Source organism: Dermacentor variabilis, chromosome 7 (assembly GCF_050947875.1).
Source record: "Dermacentor variabilis isolate Ectoservices chromosome 7, ASM5094787v1, whole genome shotgun sequence".
NCBI lineage: Eukaryota > Metazoa > Arthropoda > Arachnida > Ixodida > Ixodidae > Dermacentor > Dermacentor variabilis.
Window position 1 is genome coordinate 94,346,794 of NC_134574.1, and position 25,785 is coordinate 94,372,578.

Consider the following 25,785-nt stretch of genomic DNA (forward strand, 5'->3'; position numbering starts at 1 on the left):
ACCGCACAAAACTTCGTGAGCGAGTGCATAAGGAATCCATGATACGGAAAGGTAGACCTGCAAAACACGGGCGTAAGAACGAGAGGACGGCGTTTGTGTTGTATTCCTTGTCCTTGTGTCCGTACAGTGTAAGCTTGCCTTGTCCTGCCCGAATTATGGCACCGGGGCTAAAATATAACGTATGTATATAACATATACTCACCTCTAAGTCGCAGAAAGGATGAGAGCACCTTAAATGCCGCCTTTGTGAGCCTCTCTTTCGCACGCTTCTCGACTGCGGTACACACGATTGATTATAAAACAGCTGCTCCAGGCATGTCGCGCTCACACAGGGCTTATAGTTCCAGATTCTCCAGCGAGACAAGCGATGCGTCAGTGCGGCAGCAGAGTATGGACACGTTTAGGACTTATAACTCCAGAATCCCCACCGTGACAATTGGTCCGACCGTGCGACAGCAGAGCATGGACACTTGATTGCTCTTTTTAAAGCGAAGCTTTCTTTGCCTCTTCCTTCGACTTTTGCGCTGCTGTTGCCGCTGTGGCTGATGCTTTCAAGCACACCACGTCAAGGGGGTGGTGGGGGGGGGGGGTTACAGCGTGTGCCTACATGGCAGCAGTGAGTCACAGAGGAAAGGCGACGCTGGAAACACATTTTCACCCCACTTCGTCGAATGTGCACAATGCCATCTGGAGCTACCTGGCCGTCGCCACATTATATAGCCGCTTGCCAGCTATAATTACCGGTGACTACCCTCAGAAGCATTGTAGAAACTGCAGTGCTTCCCTTTCTACTAACTTACGAGGCCAGAGGGGACGCAGATAGCACTGTAGAGAGGAGAAGGAGAGGGAGGAGAAGGCAGTTCCCAAAAAGAGAGGGGGAGGAAGACGTGAGAAGGCGAGGTAATCCCACTACTATACAACAACGGTTGCGAGGACATAGGATAAGCTTGAGTTAAAGGTAGGATAAAGGATGTTGCTGCTATTTATGAAAAATAAACGCCATGCAAATATGTCAAGCGGGCAACTCACGCAGGGCGCGTAGAAGCTGAGCCACATAAATTCAAGCGCACCGCAGGGTCCAGGAGACACTACGGAAGCGGTCGACCGTCAAATCAACACTTCTGTGGCCGCCGCGTTAGCTTTGCGGCTTTGACATTTCTAGAGGTCGTGGATTTGATCTCAATCGCGGCAGCCGCATTTCGACAGGGGCGAACTAGAAAATGCGCAAGCACTTAGATTTTGGAACACGTTAAATGACATCACGGTGCCAAAATTAATCCGGAGTCCGCCGCTACGGCGTGCCTCATAATCCGAGTGTGGTTTTGGCACGTACAGCCCCATAATCCAGTTCAAGTTTAATACGTCTGCCACAATGCAATGGGCCATGTGAGGCAATGGCGACGCTGAACCCTTTCAGAGGTTTTAAATTATGGCGCACAAGAACGCCTCAAGAAAACACCTCTCCCTGCGTGTTTGTGTACTACGTAGACAAACAGCAGTGGTGCACGCACTGCAGCTACCTTTAACATCAACTCACCACTCTCGCTCTCGTGTTAGCACAAACGTTGGATAAATTATGCTTTAATCCTCAACTTCACCGCTAATTATCGTCAAACAAAGAATCCAGGACGGAAAGCTTCGCTTACATCGATTCCCACAGTGCGTGGGATCTTCTTACTTTTTAGCCCAAAGTTTCGGAGCCTGTTCGGCTCCTTCTCCGGGGGGTATTCGTCGGAGGTGGCGGTGTGCAGCTTAAAGGGTCTTCCGTAGAAAGGAGGGGAGAGTACGGAACGTAGGGACACACTTGACATCCGGAAATAGAGGCGGGGAGGGGGGTAGGGTCGGTTGCTGCAGCGGTGTTGGTCGGCTGGGATGACCGATGCTGGGGGAGGCTTGACCCGTGAGAGTGCAGTTGACAGGATTAGTGCGGGGGAGGGAGGGAGGGTCGGGCACGGGGGAGCACAGACATTTTCGTGTTGGTGACCTCGAGCGGTAATCTACCTGGCTAGGCGTTCTTTTTTTTTCGCCATGTCGCCAAGGCCATGGATATAAACCGAGGGTAGGTTGCCCTTCACGCGGTTTATGTTACACCCCCCCCCCCGTATTCTGAATGTGCCATGACTCCAGTAGTATTTTTCGTGAGTTCGTCTCTGTTTGAAGGATTTGGGTTTCTTGGAAAGCAATTTTGTGGTCGGCGTCTCCAAGAAGTTCAGCGACGGCGCTGCGTATTCGATTTGTTCGGACGTCATTCTCGTGTTGTCTGATTCTTTCTTTGAGATTTTTGGTTTCCCCGATGTACGATTCCGGCAGTCGGCAGAGCTGATTTTGTAGACGACGCCTTGAGCCTTTTCTTTTGTTGGACGATTTGGTTTAGGGACGAGGATATTGAAAGCGTTTATCGGTTTGTTCGCAACTTTGAGGCCTTTTTTTAGTATTCGGCAGAGACCTTCGCTGGTACCTTTGACGTATGGGATGGACACTCATTTCTGGGGTAGGGAATCAGTCGTCTGTGCCTGGTTATTTTTCGAATGAAGTCCTCTGTGTAGCCATTTCTTTTAAGTTCATTAAGAACCATTCTCTTTCCTTTCTTTTGGTCTGATTCCGATGAGAAATAAGTTTCGGCTCCCCTCAGAAGCATTGCAGAAACTACAGCGCTTCGCTTTCTCCTAAGGTGCGTGCCCAGAGGGGACGTAACTGTAGAAAGGAGGGAGGAGAAGAGGCATTTCCCATGAAGGGGGGGGGGCGAGGAGGTGACCTGAGAAGGCAAGCAAACCCTACTACTATACGACGGCGGTTGCGGGTAAACTGGATAAGTTTCAGTTCAATGTGCCGTACAGTACGTTGTTGCTATTTCTGAAAAATAAATACCGTGCAAATATTTCAAGCGGCCAAACTACGCAGGGCGTGCAGAAGCAGAGCCGCATTAATTAAAGCGCACCACACGGTCCACGCGACCCTACTGAAGCGGTCGACCGTAAAATCAGCACTTCTGTGCCCCCCGCGTTAGCTTTGTGGCTATGGCATAGCTAGAGTCCGTGGATTTGATTCCAACCGCGGCAGCTGCATTTCGATGTGGGCGAAATCGAAAACTCACGTGCACTTAGATTTAGGAACACGTTAAAGAACATCACGGTTTCAGAAATAATGCATAGTCCGCCACTGCGGCATGCCTTATCATTCGATTGTGGTTTTGGAACGTACAGCCCCATAATCCAATTCAAGTTTAATACTTCTGCCGCAATGCGATGTGCCATGTGAGGCAATGTCTATGCTCAACGCTCTCAGAGGCTGTGAAATATGGGGCACAACAACGCCTCAAGAAAACACCTCTCTCTGCGTGTTCTGTGCACTACGCAGACAAACAGCAGTGGTGCCCGTAAGGTAACGTTTAACATCAACCCGCCACTCTCGTGTTAGACTAAACGTTAAAGAAATTAGGCTCTAGCCGTCAACATCCCCGCTAATTATCGTCAATCAAAGCATCCAGCGCTCAACGCTTCGCTTACACCGATTCCCGTGGGATCTGCATAATTTTTTTATCATAGACATTCTTCTTATTCCTCGCTGTGGAAAACAAAATGATTATGTCTTGTTTTGTGATTTTGCTGATGCAAAAGCAAGAAGTAACGCGAAATGTATACCACACAATTTATTCAGATTAACCACCCTGCCTAGAAATAAACAACGCCTAATTGTGTTGTCTGTTCACGCTCCTGACAACTCGCGAAGCTCCGGACGGCTATCCCCATGCTATCCCAAATCTCCTGATTCAAGCTGTCTGTTGGCAACCGTCTCCATCGCGCACCTCCTCCTTCCTTCATGCTGCCGCACACCTTCGGGCACTTCCTTAGCACTCCTTCTCTCTCTCTCACTCTCCCCTTTCCTTCAAAGTTGTGTACAGACCAGGCGCGCCAGTGCGTGCATTGTTTCGTTAGCTGCGGCACTTGCGCTGTTCGTTGGCGCCTCTTCGCGCTTGTTCGTTTTCGGCTCTACAAATTTATACTTGTGATTAGTTTTGTGCGCGGTGTCAACGAAGATGCCGCCTGTACGTTGCCTGTTAACTGTGCCGCACCTCCGTGCGAAGCGGTCATACACGCTACAAGATGGGTCCTTGGAAGCGCTCAAGCAAGCAGTCGCCACTTGTCCAGTTCTCGGTAGTCTGGTGGCACTGTCATCAAGCAAATTTCAGGTAAGTGCACGTTGATTTTGCATTTGTTTGTCGACGTACGTATTTCACTTACATCGAATTGCGTGTATGACAGAAACGTCGGGCGAGGCACTTTTTTTCTAAAAGCTGTTCGCAGCATAGTTCCGAATTCAAACGCTTAGAAATATGCCACGACGGCGATTTCAGGACGGTTCGAATGACAAGTGTAGAATTCTGTTTATATATGGAGCAGTATGTTCGAGCTTGCCGTGGATAACTCCGTGCATTTATACCTGACAAGGTTATAGCTGGTGTTCGCGAAGTTCAGGTGCGCGCTAGCGCGGGACATCGACTTACCAGCTGGCGGCTGCGCAAGCCCGTGCCGCGCGGCCGGCGCGATTCTATTTTTCCAATCGTGTTTATTTTCACAATTGCCATTTAAGTATACTTGACGGCGCCTCTAGGGCACCAAAGGGGCAACTGGGGCACCAAAGCGGGAGTCCGGACTGGCCCAATAGTTCGGGGCTCGACGAGACTTCTGCATGTCGCAGTATGCGAGCACCTTTGGCACGCTCTGACCTCGGTCGTTCGAACACACAGACCGTTCTGGTTCCAGCTGTGATCTACGCGCTGCGCGTTGGGGGCCCTAGGGTTCCTCCGCCATCCACGTATAATTTCGGGTGTTTTCCCGAGGCTTCCGTTTGTCGGTTACATGTGCCTTCCTAGCACTTTAAAAAAAATCCTATCCATCGTCGCGACGATAAAAGTGCTTCGTTAGCTCCGCAACAGCAGACCGAACTTTGCCTTATGTTTTGCCTGGTTTTTCATACGAGTACATGCGGAGTTGTGATTGTACGACGAAAAAAATGTTAGAGGAAGCTTTAGCTCGGGTGCTGCTATCTAAGTACATGTAAAAGGAGAATTCGTTTTTCTCGGCAACCACTGCACCAAATTTAACGAGGTTTGTTGCATTTAAAAGAAAAACTTAAAATCTAGCGACTGTTTGTTTCGAATTTTTTAGTTAAGTTGTTAATGTTTTATTAAAAATTGGCAAAAATTGAAAATTTTAAGAAACGAAACTATCAAGTTTACAACTCTGTAACTCAACAACGAAAAATAATGTCACAATTCTGTGAATTGCATCTAATAGTACATCTAAAGCAGACGAAATTGATATGTTACATATGAATATAAAAAAGTTGAGTAATATGGAAATACAGCTTTTGCAGAACCCTTGTAACTAACGTAACAAATTCACGTAAGATTTAAAATGACATACCGAATTTGTCCGCTTTTATTGATCGAATGGGTGCCGTTTACAGACCCGAGATATCTGTTCTTGATGCAGAGCTATGAAGTTGTAAACGTCGTGCTTCTATTCTTTTTCAATCGGTCGAATATTTGAAAATATTTTTAATACAATTCAAGCCCTAAATCTAAATTTCGCTTCCAACAGTCACTAGAATTTAACTTTCTCTCTCAAATGCAACAAATTTCATTAAAATCGGTCTAGGGGTTAGCTCAGAAAAACGTTTTTGCGTTTTACATGTATTTGAATAGGCCGCGTCAGAGTTGGAGCTCGGGTGCTCTATTTAAATACATGTAGAAGGAGAATTCGTTTTTCTCTGCAACCACTGAACCAAATTTGACAAGGTTTGTTGAAATTAAAGGGAAAACTGAAAATCTGGTGACTGTTGATTTCGGATTGTTTATTTAAGTTGTCAGTTCTTTTTATTAAAAATTGGCAAAAATCGAAAATTTGCAACGACATTATCAAATTTACAACTCTGTAACTCAGCAACTAAAATTGTTAATACAATTCTGTGAATTGCATCTAATAGTACGTCTAAAGCGGATAAAATTGATATGTTACACATGAATCTCAAAAATTTTGTAATATGGAAATATAGCTTTTACAGAACCCTTGTAAACAACGTAAAAATTCACGTAAGATATAAGATGACGTATCGAATTTGTCCGCTTTGAATGATCTAATGGATTCCGTTTACAGAACCGATACCTGTTTTTATGGAGAGCTATGAATCTGTAAACTTCGTGCTTCTATATTTTTTTTTCAAGTTTTCACATTTTTGAAAATCTTTTTAACAAAATTCCGGACCTAACTAAAGATTCCGCGACAGCATTCACTAGAATTTAACTCGCTCTCCCAAATGTAACAAATTTCGTTAACTCTCAGAGGGTCGATTTTTTTCGCCAGATGCGACTGCATAGGGTCGATTTTGTTTATTGCAGATTCCAATTCTTTTTAGGGAGTTATTTCCAAAACGTTACCGTAATTTTCTAGGATTACCGTAAAGTGAGGAAAACATATTTTGCGTTGGTATATATGTGCCCTTCTTTCATGAATAACAATAAAAAAGGAAATAAAGATAAAAATTAAAACTTTTATGCATTGTTATAGTTCAAGGCTTTGAAAAGGCGCACACGAGAATATTTCGCAAGACTCCAATATTCCTGCTCTTACACTAATATGTACACGCATAGCGTTGTCGAACTGCATAGATGAGCATACTCTAGAAAACTGTGGTTGTGTGCCCGTCAAGAAAGAAAAACGCGTGACAAACTTCCGCTAATCTTCATCTTATCGTCAGCTATAAGGCAATTAGTTCCCGCGAGTGTCAAAAAAAAAAAAAAAGCACCGGAAACGCATGCACGGCGGCATCATTCCTATGCGCGCCCCTGTGAGCACTAAACGAGTGAGAGACAGGCGGTCGCCCTTTGAGCGATTAGTAACGAAATAGCCATCAGTTTTGCAAGTGCAAGAAGCCGAAACCGCCTGCGGAACAAAACCCGAGCCGCCGCCGGCCTGCGCGCTCGCCAATGCGCGAGCGGTACTATATAGACGCGCGGGAGCGAACTAGCGCTAAAACAAACCATGCAACGGAAAATGAGTGAGGGTGACGCGAAAAAAATTCCCTGTATTCCTACATAGTGGCAGCGCATGGCAGAAAAGGAAAAGTTAGGAAATTGGCGCGCTTTTTAAACATACGGACGGTGCTGTAAATATACTACATCGACCATCTTGGAGTTCGTTTGCGGCGCCGTATATTTACGTCATTGACCCTCAAAGGACTAAAATCAATTAGGGGTTATCTCAGAAAAACGTTTTTCGTTTTTGCATGTATTTGAATAGGCCGCGTCGGAGTTGGGTCCGAGCTAAAGCTTCCTCTTAATGCGATCTCCTAAGCAGTTAGCCGGTTGAGTGACTGTACACGGACGTTGGTTTCAGGTGCTGGATCCGACATTCAACGAATATGTTGACCTCGCTGCCGATGACAACATACCTGATATGGCCAAAATCATTGTTGACGCCCAACAGGAAAGTGTCGCTGAAGGAGCACCATCATGTTCATCATCAAAGGTAAATTTCTTAGTGGAAGCTTGTCACTGTAGTAAACTAATTCTTTTTAATATTTCACACGTTCGCGAGCTCGCGCTAGTTTTAATGATTACCGTGTTTGCGCGAATATGAGGCGTCTTTCTTTTTTAAGCGTCATATAAAGTGCCTCGTTAATATTCGGGTTAGTGACACGAACATAAAGCGATTTTATTTTCGTCTGCTTGCCGTGCTGGCTGGCACTTCACCTTGCGCAAGAGCGCCGCGGTAGGAGTTGCCACTGAGCACTTTATTGTGGTTATGGTCTATTAATTGCAACCTTGAGTAAGACGATCGAGGCTGTTCCTCAGGCACGTTAAGCGAGTGGTCTTCACAATGTTCCGCGGTGCATCATTGCGTAATACGTGAAGGACATTCCCGTGTTCGATTGTGTTGTGGACATTTCTGAGGTATCGAAGTTCTATAATCATGATATGCGTCGGGGAGGCTGAAGCTCTTCTCACCGACCGTGAAAAAAACATCGTCAATCGTACTTTTACATTATCTTGCGACTGTAGATCGCAGAAGTGATGAATGAAGCACCCTGAGGCCATTCGCTTTTATGTGTCATTTCCTCATTCATTACTGCATCCCTTCGCGTTATTTCATTTCATTTATTTTCACCTTAAAGGCTCGGTGGCATTACATAAGGGAGGGCTTTAATCTTTGTAATAATGTTAGAACAAATGTACAGAAAAGTAAAGAAACAACAATAAACAAATAAAAGCCAGGAACAATTGTGAAAAAAAGGGGAATATCGTGTTAGAGTGAGGGTAGGTGGGATCGGTAATTAAGCAGTGTGGTTATTTAACATTTCGCAGAACGTTTTACGGTCAGTGCATGACACGATATCTTCTGGGAGATGGTTCCAGTGGGTTATTGCGTCGGGGAAGAATGAAGCGCTCATGGCAGATGATTGGGTGTTAATGTTTGCTATGGGACAACTGTGGCTTAAGCGAGAGGATGTACGTAAGGGTGGATTTAACAGGGAATGCCTGGAGTGTGGATGGTAATAAAAGGTGTGAAGCAAGCAGAGACGAGAGATGATGCGGCGGGAAGCAAGTGATGGTAGTTCAAGTGTACATTTTAGTGCGGTTATGCTGGTACCATGAGAGTAATTGGAAGCTATAAACCGAGCTGCGCGATTTTGTGTTGCCTCTATGTCATAGGTTACATATGATTGGGAAGGGTGCCAGATAGTTGACGCACATTCTAACTGCGGACGTACGAATGTTAGACATGCTAGCTTTTTTATTTCTAGTGATGCGGCTTTCAGGTTGCGTTTTAAATATCCAAGGGTGCGTGAAGCATTAGAACAGATGGCGTCAATATGAGTTGCCTATGATAGTGTCGATGTCATGTGAACGCCAAGATATTTGTAAGAGGGGCATTATTGATCGGAGCACAGCTTATTGTGTAGGTATGACTGGTTAAGCTGTGGTTGCGGGTGAATGATAGAGCAAGAAGGAGTAGTGGCTATTCCGTACATTCATTCAGTATCGCACAGGCATTCCATTTAGTAAGGTTAAGCGTCATGTACAATTTCTCGTACCATACTGCGATGGAATTGAGATCCTGTTGTAGTGCGGTGATATCCATGGTCGCTTTAGTTGCCCGCAAATACGGCTTGTGTAATAACGAATTCGTTATTGGTAAATAAAACAACGTTTGTAAACTCGAAAATGACAGTGGAAAGTTGGAGGGGCTCAAACTGTGAACTATGGTACCTGCAACATAGCGTCAGCACCAGCTGACTCGCAGATAGGGCTGCTATGTTCCGCCACTGCTAGCCGCATCGCTTTCTCTGTTATTGTGGTAGCAGTTATATAAAAACTACAGGCGAATTTTTATCATTGTCGCTTCTGTGCCATAAGATCATATAGCGCCCTGCTCGCCGTAGATTAAAAGACATGTTTTTTGCTGCAATTGAACACAGACAAAAGGAAGACACATAAAGACAACACGGGCGGCAAAAATATTGTGTTTGTTCAATTGCGGCAAAAAGCATGTCTTTTAGCAAGCATCAACTAGGCCAACAAAGAGTTCTGTCGCCGTAGGTTGTGGGAGCGAAGGTGAGCCAAGAATTTTTGATTCGCGCCCAATATTGGAGGTTACGTGATAAAGTGCATGCTTTGTAGGGCCAGGTGAGCGCGCGTCATTTCTACACCAGCAGCACGTCCGCACCCTATCTTGAAATTCTGCGGTAGGTGCGCCTACTCGGCTATTATCTGCAGTACGGCTTCATACGCCCGTAGTGCTGGAGGTCTAGTAACCTCGGGTTTTTGGAGACTCATTGAAGCGATATGCAGCATAAACATTTGCACCGCTCGGTTCGCGCTCTTCCCGCCAGTGTTGCGACAGCGAGTGTATGCGTTTGAGTGACATCTGTTCATGTTTCCAAGTTTCGTCTTACCAGCTCACCAAAGCTTTGCTTGCACATACTCCCACAGTTCACAAAAGCTGCATGATTTTATAGGCATTGATCGCAGGAGTATGTGGCCTACCTGGAGTAAACAATAAGTTTAAGGCTTGTTCCTGCTTTCAGTGCACATCAGAAGTCACTTTGGAAACTTGTGAACAGAGTAGACCCAGTGAACCCCTTCATCATCTTGAACTGTAAGTGCATTTTTAGGTGCAGTTGCGATTGCACTTCTGATAATTTTACTGCAATGATTGCATGTTTAGTGAATCATTAGCTCATACTTCTAGAGTTATCACCCGTACAAATTCATACTTCTAGCTTGGAGCTCTGTGGAAGCTACGGTGCTGTCAAAGCTGCACTTACAAGGCTACACTTGACGAAGCTCGAAGTGTACTCATTCAGAAGGATATCTGCAGTCACATATAGGAATTTTTCAGCCCCGTCAGCTATAGCTTCCCCAATTGTACAAACCACTTGTGTGATGACATATAAATTTGAACCTTTTTTACAGCAACATAGCACACTCGTGGCACTCAACTGACACTGTTAATATCGCTTTTACTCCCACTTAGCTGTCGAAGCGTGGACAATACCATAAATCAATAAGCAAGCAAACGAGGTTGACATTTTGTTGACAAGAGCACATAACATGGAAGTTTGCAGCTATCTGGCACTATCAGTTTTATAGAATGTGTGTGCCAAAAATGGTTTTCGTTCTGTATAAAAAAGACTTAAATGCAAAATTCGGTTTTAGCTTTGTCAACTCAATCGTAAGGTTAATTGCCATTAAAGTAATCTCGTCGTTATAATAGCTTTTTTTATGTGTAACTTAAAGTGTCATCTCTTGTAGGCCATCCAGCTCAGATGATGACGGGGTCAACTTTGTGATGCCCAGCCTTGGGGCCCTCCATGACAAAGTCATCAGTGGCGAAGCACTCACGCCTTCTTCTTTTAGACAGATCACCGACATCTTGTTTGGTGCAATGGCATCCACAACACTGTAAGTGCATATTGGCTTGCATTTGTTTTCTGCCTTCCATAACTTTTTATGTGTACCACTGAAAATGTAATGCACACGTACATTACAGGTTTCCAACACGTCAGTTCTACAACAAGGTGACGTCTCTACTCCTTGACAAGTACCCACAGCTGCGAGACGTTGTTGGAAGTGGATCCGTGAGTAGATTTCATGCTTTGGTACGCAGAAAAGGCGGCCTTCTGTAATTTTTTTTGTACGGCCTCTATATTGCATATACACGAAATTAGTTTTGCCATAAAACTTGGGAGTCATTATTTTCATCAAAGGAGGTACTCAAACTCCAGCTATGCAAATGTCGCTTATACTGAAAGCACATAGCATTACGCGTGTTCATAAAATTAATTAATGTTACTTCAGCTTTTTAACTTACCTTGTGCTGTATTGTACCTACGTTTAGCCGCTTAAAATGCATTACCTTATATTTAAAAACCCTACTCAGTTTACATTTCAGTACATAACTTTTGAAACTGGCCCATGCTAATTATTTCAGCTAATATTAAGGAATGTATTCACACCCAGATCCTCAGGTTAGAAGTATTTGAATTTAGCATTGGATGGATAGAATAACTTTAATGAAAGGTCCTGCAAGCTTTCATTAAAGTTAGAATGCTGTTCTCTATGATTGGATTCATCTTGACTTATCCACAATAGTTTTTATGAGAGCATCAGCAAATATTCTTATGAAAACGTAATAACGAAAAGCGCACATTTGGTAATTTATATATCTTTCTGGAACATCATTCTGAAACCTTTGAAGCTTTTATGCTCGGTGCTAGACATTTGTGAAAAAGTAATTCTTCGCTTTATATATTCGGTTTGTATTTAATGCAATGCCATCCAATGTATTTGACAAATGTACCTTGCCCACAGTAAAACACTATATTTTAATAAGTCTTAAATTAGCAAATGCCAGTGAATTTGCAGTGCTTCAAGAGAGATTGTAAATTGGTGCTGTTTTTTAAAGAAGCATTGCACCCTGTAGACGCGTGGAAACAGCATTGCTTTATATATCAGCAGATATCCTAACCAGTTTAATATTCTGTATTCGTAGGACTCCTGGAAAGTAGCACTTAGAAATAAATTCAAAAACCAGAGACGGAAACTTCAAGATGATCGGGCATTGCAAAATCGAGAGAAATTTGGTGCTCAAAGACGAACTGAGGCAGCCGCGAAAGAGCTCCAGCGCAGCAAGAAGCCTAAGATGGTGAGGACAGTTCAGCATCATTCAAGCAGAAAGCAGCATCTGTGTTTGAAAACTACAGCAACAATTGAATAAGTGGTTTGCAATTTTATTTCCCAATTCAGGCCATCGGCCTCCCAAACCTCACAGGAGAAGATGAGACTAGTCTCACCAAACATGAGGAATGGCTCATCTTAGAAAGCAAGAAATCTTTGCCAAATGAGAAGGCGATGCAAGAAAGAATGGCCCTAACAGCAAACCAAAGAGTTCCTGACCTTGCCAAGAGCACTGTGCTCGATGTCAAGATGAAATATCCATACCTCATGGAATTTCAACGAGTAAGTGGTTCGGCTTTTCTACTTGCTTTGCAGATGTTCATGACAGCAATACATATTAGTTATACAGGTTTGTAAGGGGCTTTTGTATGGCACTTATAAAACAGCCATTTCTGGTGCATTAGAAATGTCCATGTGCCTTGTGAAACTGATTACTGAGATGAAACTTTGTTAATAGGTACCTGTGAAAACATAGCATAATTGTAATCTATGTGCTAGAATGGACCAATTGCAAAGTACAATTTAGATCTAATGTATGCCACAGTTATCAAAGAAATGTGGTGGCTGAATAATTGCTACCTAAAATATGCAGGGAGGGGCCTCTTTCCAAAGTGCTATGCAAAACAACTCCGGCTCTTTTGGATAATTGTAGGATAGAGAATGGGAGACACCAAGCAGCATAATCTATAGTCAAGATTTCTGCAAGGCACAAAAAAAATTTACGATGCACACATGTTTGTGCAGCATGCTAGTAAGGAAGCGCCGATGCTGCTTTATCAAAGGATTTGTGTGCCATATACATATGTACAAAGGTTCGTTACAAGAAAAACACCCAGGAGAGAGCGTAAGATTTGAACCAGCTTCATGACGAGACTGCCAAAAATGCTAAATCAGAGACTAGCAAAAATCGCTTGTGGGATGGTCGCTCTTGTATTTCAGCTAACCAAGAAGCTAGTTGACCACAGCAGTTAGCTCCGATAGTGGTGGCCACTCCAGAAAGGCGATGGTCCCAGGTTCAAATCCCAGACCAGGATGATTTTTTCTCAAATGTAAAACTTTTCCTTTTGGAAAACGATATGGGTTTCCTTTGTAGGTTCGCGCTTCATTTGGATGGATAACAATTTGCCTTTCACACATTTCGTTTCTATATTGCTTTGAAAATGTCTTGTTTCCCTTCAGAATGTGCTGTGTAGCAGATAAACTGTAACCGGAATTTAATAGTCAGTTGTCAAAATAAGAACTAGTTTCTTTTGAAATATCTATACGAATATTTATTGTGTGATATTTGATTCGCATATGAAGCTTCGAATATTGGCTTAACCCAAAATATTACTTGAAAAGGTATAGCCAAACGATTTTTGACATTTTGTTTCGAAGTGGTACATCTTTCTGTATTTTGTGCAGTTCTGCAGTGACTTTCAGCATTTAACAAAGGCAGAACCAAGCAAGAAGGTTTCACAAGCCATTAATATGTTGACAAGGATGGCCACAAGGAAAAAAGTGACCTGTGATGAACATGTGCTGCAGATGTTACAGACAGCTAGTGAAATGGAACCAACAAGGCTGAGAACAAGCCGTAAGTAATCAAAACGATATTGCAGTTGGTGTTGTAGTTGATTTGTAAAAAGTATGTTGCGATTCTGCGAACGTAAAACAATTAGGCAGTACATATTGGGCCCTGCACTGCAGCAATATTAAGTCTGAGTGGAACTTTTACACCTACGTTCAATAATTTTGTGTGCAACAGCTTCATTGTATTACCAATATTGCACATGTGCAAGTTGTGATTACCCTATTTGTTAAGTTTAAAAATTGCATGTATTGCCTATCAATGCATGATTCAAAAATGCAGGCTACCCTTCTACAAATAATTTCCCCAATGCTGTCCTTGGTGTGAGTGTTGGCCTAATAAGACTAATAAACACACACACACACAGTGAAGTAGACGCGCGTATGAAGCGGTTCATTGATGTTTCGGCCGGGGTCCGGCCTTCATCAGAATGAATGAATGAAATGAATGAAGGCCGGACCCCGGCCGAAACGTCAATAAACCGCTTCATACGCGCGTCTACTTCACTGTGAATATTTACCCGGACTCAGAACCGGTTTTTTCTGGTATATATATATGTATATATATATATATATATATAATATATGTACACTCATTTTCTTATAGCGAGGGTCTCCAATCTGGCAGCTTTGTGGCTTAAGGTAACGTGGGTTTATTTACCAGTTGCCTTCACTCAAATAGTTCACGTAGATGTGACGCCTGGGGCAGAAAGGATGTTCCACATATGCCGCAAAGGCTGTGAGTGTTTGCACTGGCTAACCCTCCCATGGTTACTTCTGCCACGCCAGCTGCATTTCTATGGGGGCCAAATGCGAAGACTCGTGTACTTAAATTTAGGTGCACATTTAAGAACCCTAGGTGGTCAAAATCTCCACAGTCCTTCACTACGGCGTGCCTCATAATCAAATCATGGTTCTTGCACGTGAAACCGCACAATTTAATTTGTTAAGGTTACTTCTAGTCAAGAAAAATAAACCACAGAAAGTGGATGGGAATACAGCACCATGGTGATGTGGGTTTGTATCCCACGTGCGGCCAGTTCATCGGCTTTTATTTACAATTATGATTTAATTACAATATGAAATGCAGATAATTGCCTCTATGCTGTACTTGGTGTAATTGAATGCTGGCTTATATGATTAATAAAGTATGAGTCCATATATATATATATATATATATATATATATATATATATATATATATATATATATATATATATATATATATATATATATAATATAGTGTACTTTTTGATATGTATATACACAGATAAATATGTATACAGACATCTATACCTCTATCATTTGCTTTACAGACATCCTGGCACTTGCAGCACTGGAGATTGTTGCATCAAATGTGAAGGAGCGAGCAGCTGTGGGAGCTCTCTTTGTTCCAAAGAATGTGAGTGGACAAAACATTCCATAATTCATATCAACGTGTGTAAGCGAACAAAAAGCAAGAAAAAGACTGCATCGCAGCCAAGGAACCCAATGCACCATGCCAATAGTGTAATACAATAAGTGAAGGTAGACATGCGAAGTAGAACCTCATTTGACATAATATGCACATAATGCACACGATGTCATGTATGTGACGTCAGATACACACACACACACACACATATATATATATGTGTGTGTGTGTGTGCGTGTAAAGAAATTCTTCAGGCTACCTTTCAAACGTGAGGAACCTGTTCTAGATCTGCACAATTTTGGCGACACATGGATGATATGCCCCACGAATTGTAGACAATGCCATTGAACAGGCCCGCAGCTTAGATCGAGCACATATAATGCGAGAGAGCGTGAGCATTAAAAATACCCAATCACACTCGAATTTGGTCCTCATACACTACCGGTGCTTCATGAGTCAATGCCATTCTTAAGCGCCATTTTAACATCATGAAACAGAGCATCCGACTCGCTAATATATTCAAGTGGCTGCCTCGGGTTGTATATAAAGAAGAAAAAATTAAGGGATTTGTTAGTCAGGGCGATGACAGAAGCCCAACATGCCCAAGGGTTGTCGACCGTGTGGGAAACCTTGTTGCAAGGTATGTCGTCACATGACAGCAACAGACACCGCTGAGGCATCAAATTCTACCTTTGTATATAAAAGTAACAAAATCTTGACTGCATTTCCAGTAGTGTCATGTACAAAATTCGATGCGAGGTGTGTAAGCGGGAGTGTATCAGACTCCTTTTCACCTGCGTTTTAACAGTCGCCGCACACATGTGAAGAGTCTCCCGACTTTACCCTTCTCCAGGCATGTTCGACTGCCAGATCACTCCTCTGAACGCGTGAGCGTCGTGCTCTTGCAGCCTGTTACCAACATCCCGTGCACACAAGCAGAGAGAATTCTTTGTCATCCATAAATTTGCAACATACACTAAAGGTATTATAGCGAGTCTGGGGCGACTGATGTGTCTGGGATATACAGTGAGAGGGCATAGGGACTGCAAATAATTCTCTACTTGAAAACTGATGCTGGCCACTGCTTGCGGCTCCCTCCGCGTGTGCTTCATGGGCGCGAGCGAAAAACTAATAAATCCAGTTTCCTCCGTCCTGCCACTTGCGTAGTTATTCGACTGACCTATTGCCCCTTCTGGGAATCCGCACGAGCTGATGTGATATCAGCTGACCGTTTAACGTTCGGAAACTGCACCACACGGAAGCTGCTTAACTCTGCTCCCTAAAACTAAGCCTAAGGGCGTACTTGCTTTGCGAACCCCGCGTTTATAAACTTTTTAGAAAAATTTTTTCTGCACCTCAGCTGGACCACAACGTTGCCGAAACAGGCCGTGCCTTGTATATGTGTACTGTGACACTGTGTTACTTTCCACAAATAGCCACTGTTCTGTCTTCCTTCCGGGCCCCTTCTCTATTGTGCCCCCGCCTCCCTATTCCACATCCCCCTCCCGCTACAACGGTGGCACACGTACTGGTACTGAGCAGTGACCGTATTCTCCTTCCTTGCCTCGTGTCAGCTGGAACCTAGCTCCTTGCTACTCCGCCTTCTTCCGTTCTCCAACTTTTTTCTCCCTCGTCCTGTCTTTTTTTTCTTTTTTTCCTTTCTTTTCTGACCTTGCCCTACATACATAGGACTCCACCTTCCTTTTGCCCTGCATCGTTGCCAATAAGCCAGCCATAAATTTGCCATAACGCCGAGAGAAAGTCAGTCATTGTCATAACTGTCCCTCTTAGTTTCATGTATATGAGAATGACCGGCACCCGGTCTGGTGTCTTCACTATCAGTGCCGAACTGCCATTTCTCATAAATCCTAATGAAGATTGGTCCACTTGTCGAACCTGTTGAAATTAAATACTTGTTCTGTTTACCTTGTAGCACCGCTCAAGGTTCACACACACACACGCACTAAAGGTATTCAGGATTTCTTAACAATATAAAAGATAAAATGAAAAGGGATCTAGAAAAATAGTTCTATAATTATTCTCTAAATGGAATAGCAATGTTTGAAAATCACAGAAAATGTATATGTGGGAAGTATTCCCTATTAAAAGCACTCGGTTTCGGGCATATGTCTATCTTTCATTGCAAGTTTTTTATTATGCACATTAGGTGTAGCTGTAATAGCCGAATAGTAGTTAATGTAGTAGTCAATGTTTGTCTTGTGTTTGAAAATAATAAAAGTGGGTGTGCCCTCTTACTGGCCACTATAGCCGTATTTTTTCCGTGAATGCACCAGTGCTCATGGGATTGCGGAACGTATGTGCATCAAGCAATCGTATCTAATTATACTTGGGATGGTGACCACATTCAGAACAATGGGCAACAACGGCTCCCCTTTGCTCCAATGTGATCGTCAGCCAAGTTTATGTGTGTTAAGTTTTATTTCTGTTGGATCCAGTCATGTTTATAAGAGTAAATTTTCCACAGTATAGGCAACATGTCAATTAGCAACATGCATGCATGCTGTCATCTCATGCAGAAAATATTGTTTTTATTTTTGTCATGCAGGATGACATTCCAGCAACACCCTGTGTGGCATTTACTGGTTCTTCGCTTCACAATGCGGAGTTTCTCTTCTTGATGGTCGACCGGGAGAAATGTTTCGCCATAATGAATGCAGAAGATGGACTTGCGGCAATAATGGGTGCATACTGGCTGTTCAACCTGCAGTATGACCGCAAAGCATTTAACACCCTTGTTGTGCTTGAGCGGTTCTTTATGGGCCTTGACCTGACGAAACCAAGGTCTGTGACGACTAAGTTTCTCAACAGAATTGTTAAAGCTTCACGTTCTTAGAATTCTTGTGGCATGTTAACTTGCTTGTATTAAAAGACTTAGTGGTTAATGTTCCTTTGTGATTTTAGTTTTAAGTTTGTATGGCAGAAGCACAATAAACATGCACATATTTCTTTTTAACATGCAAGAAAGTGTATGTCCTGGTGTTTTATATATATATATATATATATATATATATATATATATATATATATATATATATATATATATATATAAGCAACAAAACATTCAATGCATGCGTGCCTAAATATTTATATTACATATATTGGTTTTGCACGGGTTTTGTGCAAGGAAGACAAACTGCTTCTGTATGCCATGAGTGACCATTATTTACAGTGATCGATAGCGCATCTCTATGTATGCCTATCTGAAGCTTCATCGACCTCGATACAGGTGACAAAGGGTGTACACCCTTCCAGCACCCATATAGATGGGTGCTAATGTTGACTAGCACCCTAACACCCTATTTTTATTTTGCTGGACACCCTTCCTCTAAGGTGTTATATTAGCACCCCAGATGTAAGGTGTAGGCCACAGCACCCTAAGGGTGTTCGTCTGGCGACAAACTGATTTACACCCTTAAGGGTGTAAAAATGTTTAGTGTGTAGGCACTCCACGAACTTGCAAAAATAAGGTTAATATCTTAGGTTAAAATACTACACCTATAATATATTAAGCTGATAAGAACGGATACCACACTTACACCCGCCTCGGACATGTCTACGTTGAAAACGACCTCTCTTTGTCTGCGTTGCAAGTGCTTGCTTATCTCCTTTGCTTTCCTTCCGCTCTCCTGTGGTGGCAGTCCGTAAGTATGCTGCCCGCCAGGACCACGAGGCGAAAAGAAATGCAAACCATCCATGTGGCCCTTACCCCGCTAACTTGGAACGTTTCATCGGAGCAACGGCCACACTTCAAAAGAAGTTTGTGGGGAACCAATTTTGTATGACATGTGCATTGTTGGATGGCCCGTGGTTTTCGAGTGACCTCACAACCATTACTGCACTGGCGGACGTCGGCGAAAGCACGATCGCCTTCGATACGGTGAATCAGTGTGTGCCTCTAAGTGCGGTAAGCTGTGAGGTGCCTTGCCGCGTTTCGCAACAATACATGTGTAGGTATACATCTGGTGCCTCATCATCTTCTGAGGCTCAGTATTGTGGAAGTGCGACTAGCCGTGTTCGCCTGCCATGCATGTACATATTGCGTTTGGCGCACGACAATGGACAGTTAGCCATTAGGTGCCAACATACACAGCTTCGCTGGTTATCCACTTTCACGCAGCGGAATAGCACGGAGTTTTTATTTTTTGCCAAAATCATCAGAGATAACGTTCCTCATCTACTGCGGCGCTTCGTCTCATTCGAATAAATACCTTTCTTCATCCGTTTTAAATATTTCCGGATGTTCTCTTGGTGCCGTTAGTGCCCTTACATATTTCGAGAACCTTTTTATGTGCTTCTACCTCTATAGAAAACGTCAAGACCCAAACTTCACATGTATATTTTTTCATTTTCTACGACCAGTTCACTCTCCTGGTACTCCTTGATCTAAGCAATACTTGTTGATCGAGTAGTACCAACTTTTTTAGGGTCTCGATTATCCGCAGACACTTGCTTGCGCTCTTCTATAGCTTCCTTTATTTCATTATTCAACCACCTACATACTTTTTTCTCTTTGGGCTCCAACAAATTTTAAGGCGTGCTGTTCTGAAACGAGTGGGCGACGTTCTGTGGAACCCTGTCAGGAACTCTTGGAACGACCAGTACGTGGCGAATACTACGAAGCATGCTAGACCCGATGAGCACGCGTACTGAGAATAACAAGAAGCTCCAAATTATATCAGACAACTTCGAGGGTACAGACCAAGATCTCGTCCATGCGCTTCAGAAAAAGTACATAGGACCCTCCCCTACCCCGGGGTCGTCCTACGCGAGGAGACAATACGCGGGGGAAGCGAACCCTAAATTAGACGAAGATATAGCGTACGCGGAAGTGTACGAGGCGGCACAATCCGCGGTTAAAAACTCGGCACCGGGCCCAGACTCGATCACAAATGCAATGATTCGAAACATGGATTCGGTAGCCCTAGCGAAAATCACAAAGACATTTAATAGCGAGTGCTGGGCCAAGGGAGACTTGCCCCAAGAGTGGAAATTGGCTAAAATAATCATGATCCCCAAACCAAAAAAGAATCCCTCGATTGATACACTACGGCCGGTGTCGCTCACGTCCTGCCTAGGTAAGCTCTATGAAAGGGTTATCCATAGCAGATTGCAGCGATACCTGGAAGAGCGGAGCTGGTTCCCGGACTCCATGATAGGATTTCGCACGGGTTTATCTTGCCAGGACGCGTTCCTCCTACTTAGAGACGAAATTCTAACTAATATACCGTACGGCGACGAGAGACTAGTCAAGTTCAAGTTCAAGTTCTTTATTTGCATAATAATCAGGTTACAAATGGGGATTATACATACATACAGAGGGAGGTCCCATAGTCAATAGACCGTACAGGGGACCTCCCATTACAAATGAGTAGGATATATGAATACAAAGCAGCTATATGCAAAGACAAAAGACACCATGTTAAGTTAGTCACTAGCTTACGCAGTAAAAATATTTAACGAAACAAAGCACTTATTAATATAATGATAACGATCAAATTGTTATATTGAGTGCAAAAATTTACGAAGTTTTGATTTGAATGTGTAAAAATGAGAGAATATCCTAATATGACACGGTAATGAGTTCCAAAGTAATGTGGCTGAAAAGTTAGTAGTAAATTTACCATAATTAGTTCTAGGTTTTGGTAGTAAATAGCTGTTGGTAGAAGCGAAACGGGTAGACGTGGAAAATGGATACTGGCTGGTAGTAATTATAGGGAACGGGAGCTTTCCGTTGACAGATTTATAAACAAGTATTCCAAGTGAGTATTTATTTAGTTTCTGTAACGATAAAATGCCGTTAGATCTGAGCAATGGAGATGCTTCCGATGTGTAGCTGCTACGTGTAATGATGCGAATTGCTTGATTTTGGGTATGCTGTAGTGGAGATAAATGTGTAGAATTCGTGTTTCCCCATGATGATATGCAATAGTTAATATGCGTGTGAATAAAAGCGTAGTAGAGGGAGATGAGTGTCTTCATATTAAAGAAATTTCGAACTTTAATTAATATTCTAATTCCATATGCTGCCTTCTTTGTTAAGGATAAAACATGCTCGTCAAATTTTAGGTGTTTGTCTAATATGACGCCAAGAAACAGTGCACTATCAGTAGGATAAAGTACACCGGAGGCAAAGGTTAGCGATGGATACACTGAGATATGTTTTTGTTTAGCTGAGAAGATGACGAAGTTAGATTTGGCAGTATTAATGTGTAGTTTGTTAAGTTGGCACCAAGTTATAGTATTTGCCGCGTCGTGATTAAGCTTACACATCAGTGAATCAAGACTTTTGTCTGAGGAGAAGATGGTAGTGTCGTCAGCGTAAAGGATACAGTCAGATGACTTTAGGTACTTTGGGAGGTCATTAATGTATATTAAAAACAAGAGAGGCCCTAATATAGATCCTTGTGGTACACCAATGTTAGTTGTTTTAGGGTGCGAGTAAGTGCTGGAGATTGATACAGTGTATTCTCTATCTTTCAAATAGTTACGTAGTAATTGCAGTGCCGGGCCAGTTATACCAATAGAGTCTAATTTAGCAAAAAGGATGTTATGAACAAGTGAATCGAATGCTTTAGAGAGGTCAATAAATAATGCACCAGCGAAATTTCCAGCGTCAATTGCCTGCCGAATCTTGTCTGTTAGAAATATTAATGCCAAATCAGTTGAGTAACCTTCCCGAAACCCAAATTGATTTGGTGATAGGATGCAAAATTTTGATAAATAGCTTGATAAGCGTGTTACGATTAGTTTTTCGATAATTTTACTGAAGAATGAAAGTATAGCTATAGGGCGGTAGTTAGATGTTAGACGCTTATCTCCCTTCTTGAAAACAGGGATTATTTTGGCTTTCTTCAAAGAACTTGGATAAATTCCTGTTTTAAAGATAAGGTTCACTATGTGACAGAATGTTTCAGATATTAGGTAAGCTATCGTTTTTATAAGAGAAGGGCTGAAGTTATCAAGACCAGGTCCTGTATTTTTTAGACTGGAAATGACTGTGACTATGTCTTGAGGTGTTGCGGGATAAAGGAAAAAGCTATGGGGCAAACGGGGGTAAGTCTCGGTCAATGAATCTTCACACTCTTCATTATCTGCACAGAAGGAATTAATGAAGGAGTTTGCAATGTCCAAGGGAGTATCAAGGAGAAGATCCCCCGACTGTATCATAGTTATTTCGGAAGTATGGTTCGACCGACCTAAAAAAGAGTTTAATACGTTCCATTGCTTTCTGACATCATTACCTGCAGACTTAATTTCATTTTCATAATACGTCGTTTTAGCCTGTTTGAGCAGTTTTCCTAGTAAGTTAGAATATTTGTTATACCTTTCGTGAAGTGCTGTGTTAAATGGCTGTTTTTTTGTTTTTCTGTAAAGGTTATCTTTTTTCCTTAAGCAATTTAGTAAACTGGTAGATAACCATGGGTTACGAGGAGCTGAAAACGTTTTTTTACAATTCATTAGTACCGTGGAATCTGAAATAGCTTTAGAAATTATTTGTGAGAATGTATTATAGGCAGTTTCTGGGTTATCACATACCATTACTGGGGACCAGTCTGAAGCGGCAATTATTTCAATAAAAATTGACGAATTAAATTTCTTTCTGGTGAAGTTTGCATCGGTAATGCGAGCAGTAGAAGTTAAGCGCACGAATGTTGGGTAATGATCGGTTATTGAAGCTTCGACCACACCACAGTCAGGGTTAGTAAGAAGATTGGATACTATGTGGTCGATAAGCGTGCCCTGTTTATCCGTGGGACAACGAGTCGGAAGAGTAATTAGGTTTTCATATCCTAACCCATTGAGGCAGCTAACGTAGTCATTAAGTAGTGTATTGGATGTATCTAAAAGGTTAATATTAATATCACCCATGATAATGACATTTTTCTGTTCGAATGTTAAATTATGTAGCAAATTACCTAGGGCTAAGCAAAACGCGCTTCCAGATGATGAGGGTGAACGATAGATGCAGCCAACTATTAGGTTTTTCTTATCTTGTGAAAAGAATGTATCATCAAATTCGACCCAGACAGATTCACAGTTCGCCACGTTAAGTGTCAAGTCAGATCGCCTGTGAAAACGCAACTCTGAGGACACAAAAATAGCAGCACCACCATGATTACTGTTATCACGGTGGCAGTATTCGGCTGAGTATGAAGGAAAGCAATACAAGTTACTGTGGGAAGCGGAGAGCCAGGTTTCACTAACGCAGATAACAGAGAAATTATGACGGGTAGATGATAAAAAATTTGTGATGCCATCCATGTTTTTTTGCAGACTTCGCGCATTGAAATGGATTAGTGAACGGCAGTGCGATGAAAAATAAGCCTCAAGTTCTTCAGGTAAAAAGTACGTAGCCATTGGACAGAATTTAAAAATTGAAAGTTGGAAGGCTTATGCAAAGTTAGGTAATGATAGATAGATCAGAATCAGAAGCGATGCGAAATACCCTACTATCGGGAGATTTCCGCACTTTGATTTGACAGTTTTCTGTCCAGATGAACTGCCAACCCCTTTCCTTCTTTAAGGCAAGCGTCCTGGAAAACAAACGCTTATTGTCTGGCGATAGATGCTCATTGATGAATATCGCCTGCGAGTGCTCTCCTGAAAACCCTATACTTCGGGTATTCAGTCGAGCCTTTCGCGCCTTCTTCATGAATTCAGTTTTTTTTGATCGAGAGCAAAACCGCACGATTATATTCTTTTGGCCAGACTTTGCTGGTACGCGATGAACTGTGTCAACATCTATGGCTGAGACTGTGCAGTTGATTTTGTCGGCGATGGCAGTCAGGATTGCGGTACAATCCTCCCCCTGGGTACAGGGCACCCCCTTTATTTCTAAGTTATTTAATCTTGAGTATTGCTCAAGGTCAGCTACTTTCCTTTGAAGGGCCTCGTTTTCTGCTTTCAGAACGCGGTTTGCCGCAGATAACTCAAGCTGTTGAGATCGGGTTGACTCGACTACTTCGTTTAGAAGCTTTAGGCTGTCATCCATGCGACCAACTTCAGTTCTCATCGCACCGATGTCTAATCCTGTGTCCTGAAGCTTAGTTTGTATGCTAATGACAAGCCGGTCGACCAATTCATTCAACCGATGTTTGAATATAGCTTCTAGCTCGTCCATCCGCCTACAAAGTTCAGCATTTGTCGGCATTACGAGGATGGCTAAATAGTGAACACAATGCGAGTACGGTAACAGAGAAAAGCAATAGCAGCAACAACTGTAGCAGCAGCAGTTGCAGGACTTGAGAAATTCTAAAAAAACATATCGAGAGTAATAAAAGCAACCGACCTGTGAAACCAAGGAAGTTTGCTTAGATGCGTGCTTGGGAATGCAACTGCTGCTGCTACAACAGTGATGCTCTCGTCGGGACGGCTTTTATGGCAGGAATCCGGACTGCGTAGAGTGCAGCTTGGGGGTGGTTTCAGCGGAGTGCGCGCCGAGATCAGCAGGGTAGTCAGCGCCGCGCAGGCACGTGTACGATGCAGGGATGACCAGCCAGGTAGTCACCGCAGCTATCCAAGGGACAGCCGATGCAGCTAGCCTGTGAAACCAAGGAAGTTTGCTTAGATGCGTGCTTGGGAATGCAACTGCTGCTGCTACAACAGTGATGCTCTCGTCGGGACGGCTTTTATGGCAGGAATCCGGACTGCGTAGAGTGCAGCTTGGGGGTGGTTTCAGCGGAGTGCGCGCCGAGATCAGCAGGGTAGTCAGCGCCGCGCAGGCACGTGTACGATGCAGGGATGACCAGCCAGGTAGTCACCGCAGCTATCCAAGGGACAGCCGATGCAGCTAGCCTGTGAAACCAAGGAAGTTTGCTTAGATGCGTGCTTGGGAATGCAACTGCTGCTGCTAGACTGCTGCTAGACCTGAAAGGAGCCTTCGACAACGTCTCTCACGCCGCAATATTGGAGGAACTCGAACTCGCGGGTTGTGGTGAGCGCACATACAATTACTTAAGAGCGTTTCTTTCCAACCGCGAGGTGAGCATCAGTATGGGCCACATTACTTCGGATTTATTTAAAATGCCTGACAAAGGAACACCTCAAGGAGCTATTTTATCTCCTCTTCTCTTCAACATAGCGATGTGTCACCTCGCGCGCGATCTGGATCGGATACCCGACCTAGGTTACGCGCTCTACGCGGACGACATCACGCTGTGAACGAGCAGAGGTTCACTAGGGGATAAGGAATATACGCTCCAAAGCGCAGTATTAGCGGTGGAGAAGTTTTCTAAATGGAGTGGCCTGAAGTGCGCACCCGAAAAATCTGAGGTTATACGGATACACGCGAAAGGCTACAAATCCAGAGGATCCATTAACATCGTGGTTGAGGGCCAATCAGTCCGAGAGGTACCCACGATGCGAGTCCTGGGTTTGTGGCTTCAGAGCGACGGGAGAGTAGTACAGACACTCAAGACCCTCAAATCCACAGCCAACAACATAGCCCAAATGATACGTCGCGTGACGTATCGAAAACCGGGAATGCGAGAGGACGATACCCTAAGGCTCGTACAGGCCTTAGTGGTTAGTCGAATAACGT

General features: G+C 43.2%; 1 protein-coding gene across 1 annotated transcript; it reads left to right on the top strand.

Moving 5' to 3' along the window:
* Window positions 1–4,036: 4,036 nt before the first annotated feature.
* LOC142588740 (sterile alpha motif domain-containing protein 3-like) lies at window positions 4,037–18,078 on the top strand. Its single transcript, XM_075700557.1, has 10 exons — window positions 4,037–4,189; window positions 7,398–7,529; window positions 10,090–10,160; window positions 10,817–10,966; window positions 11,055–11,142; window positions 12,057–12,209; window positions 12,311–12,523; window positions 13,646–13,817; window positions 15,127–15,212; window positions 17,791–18,078. Exons 1-10 carry the CDS (start codon window positions 4,037–4,039, stop codon window positions 18,076–18,078), a joined length of 1,506 nt encoding a protein of 501 aa, XP_075556672.1.
* Window positions 18,079–25,785: the final 7,707 nt, after the last annotated feature.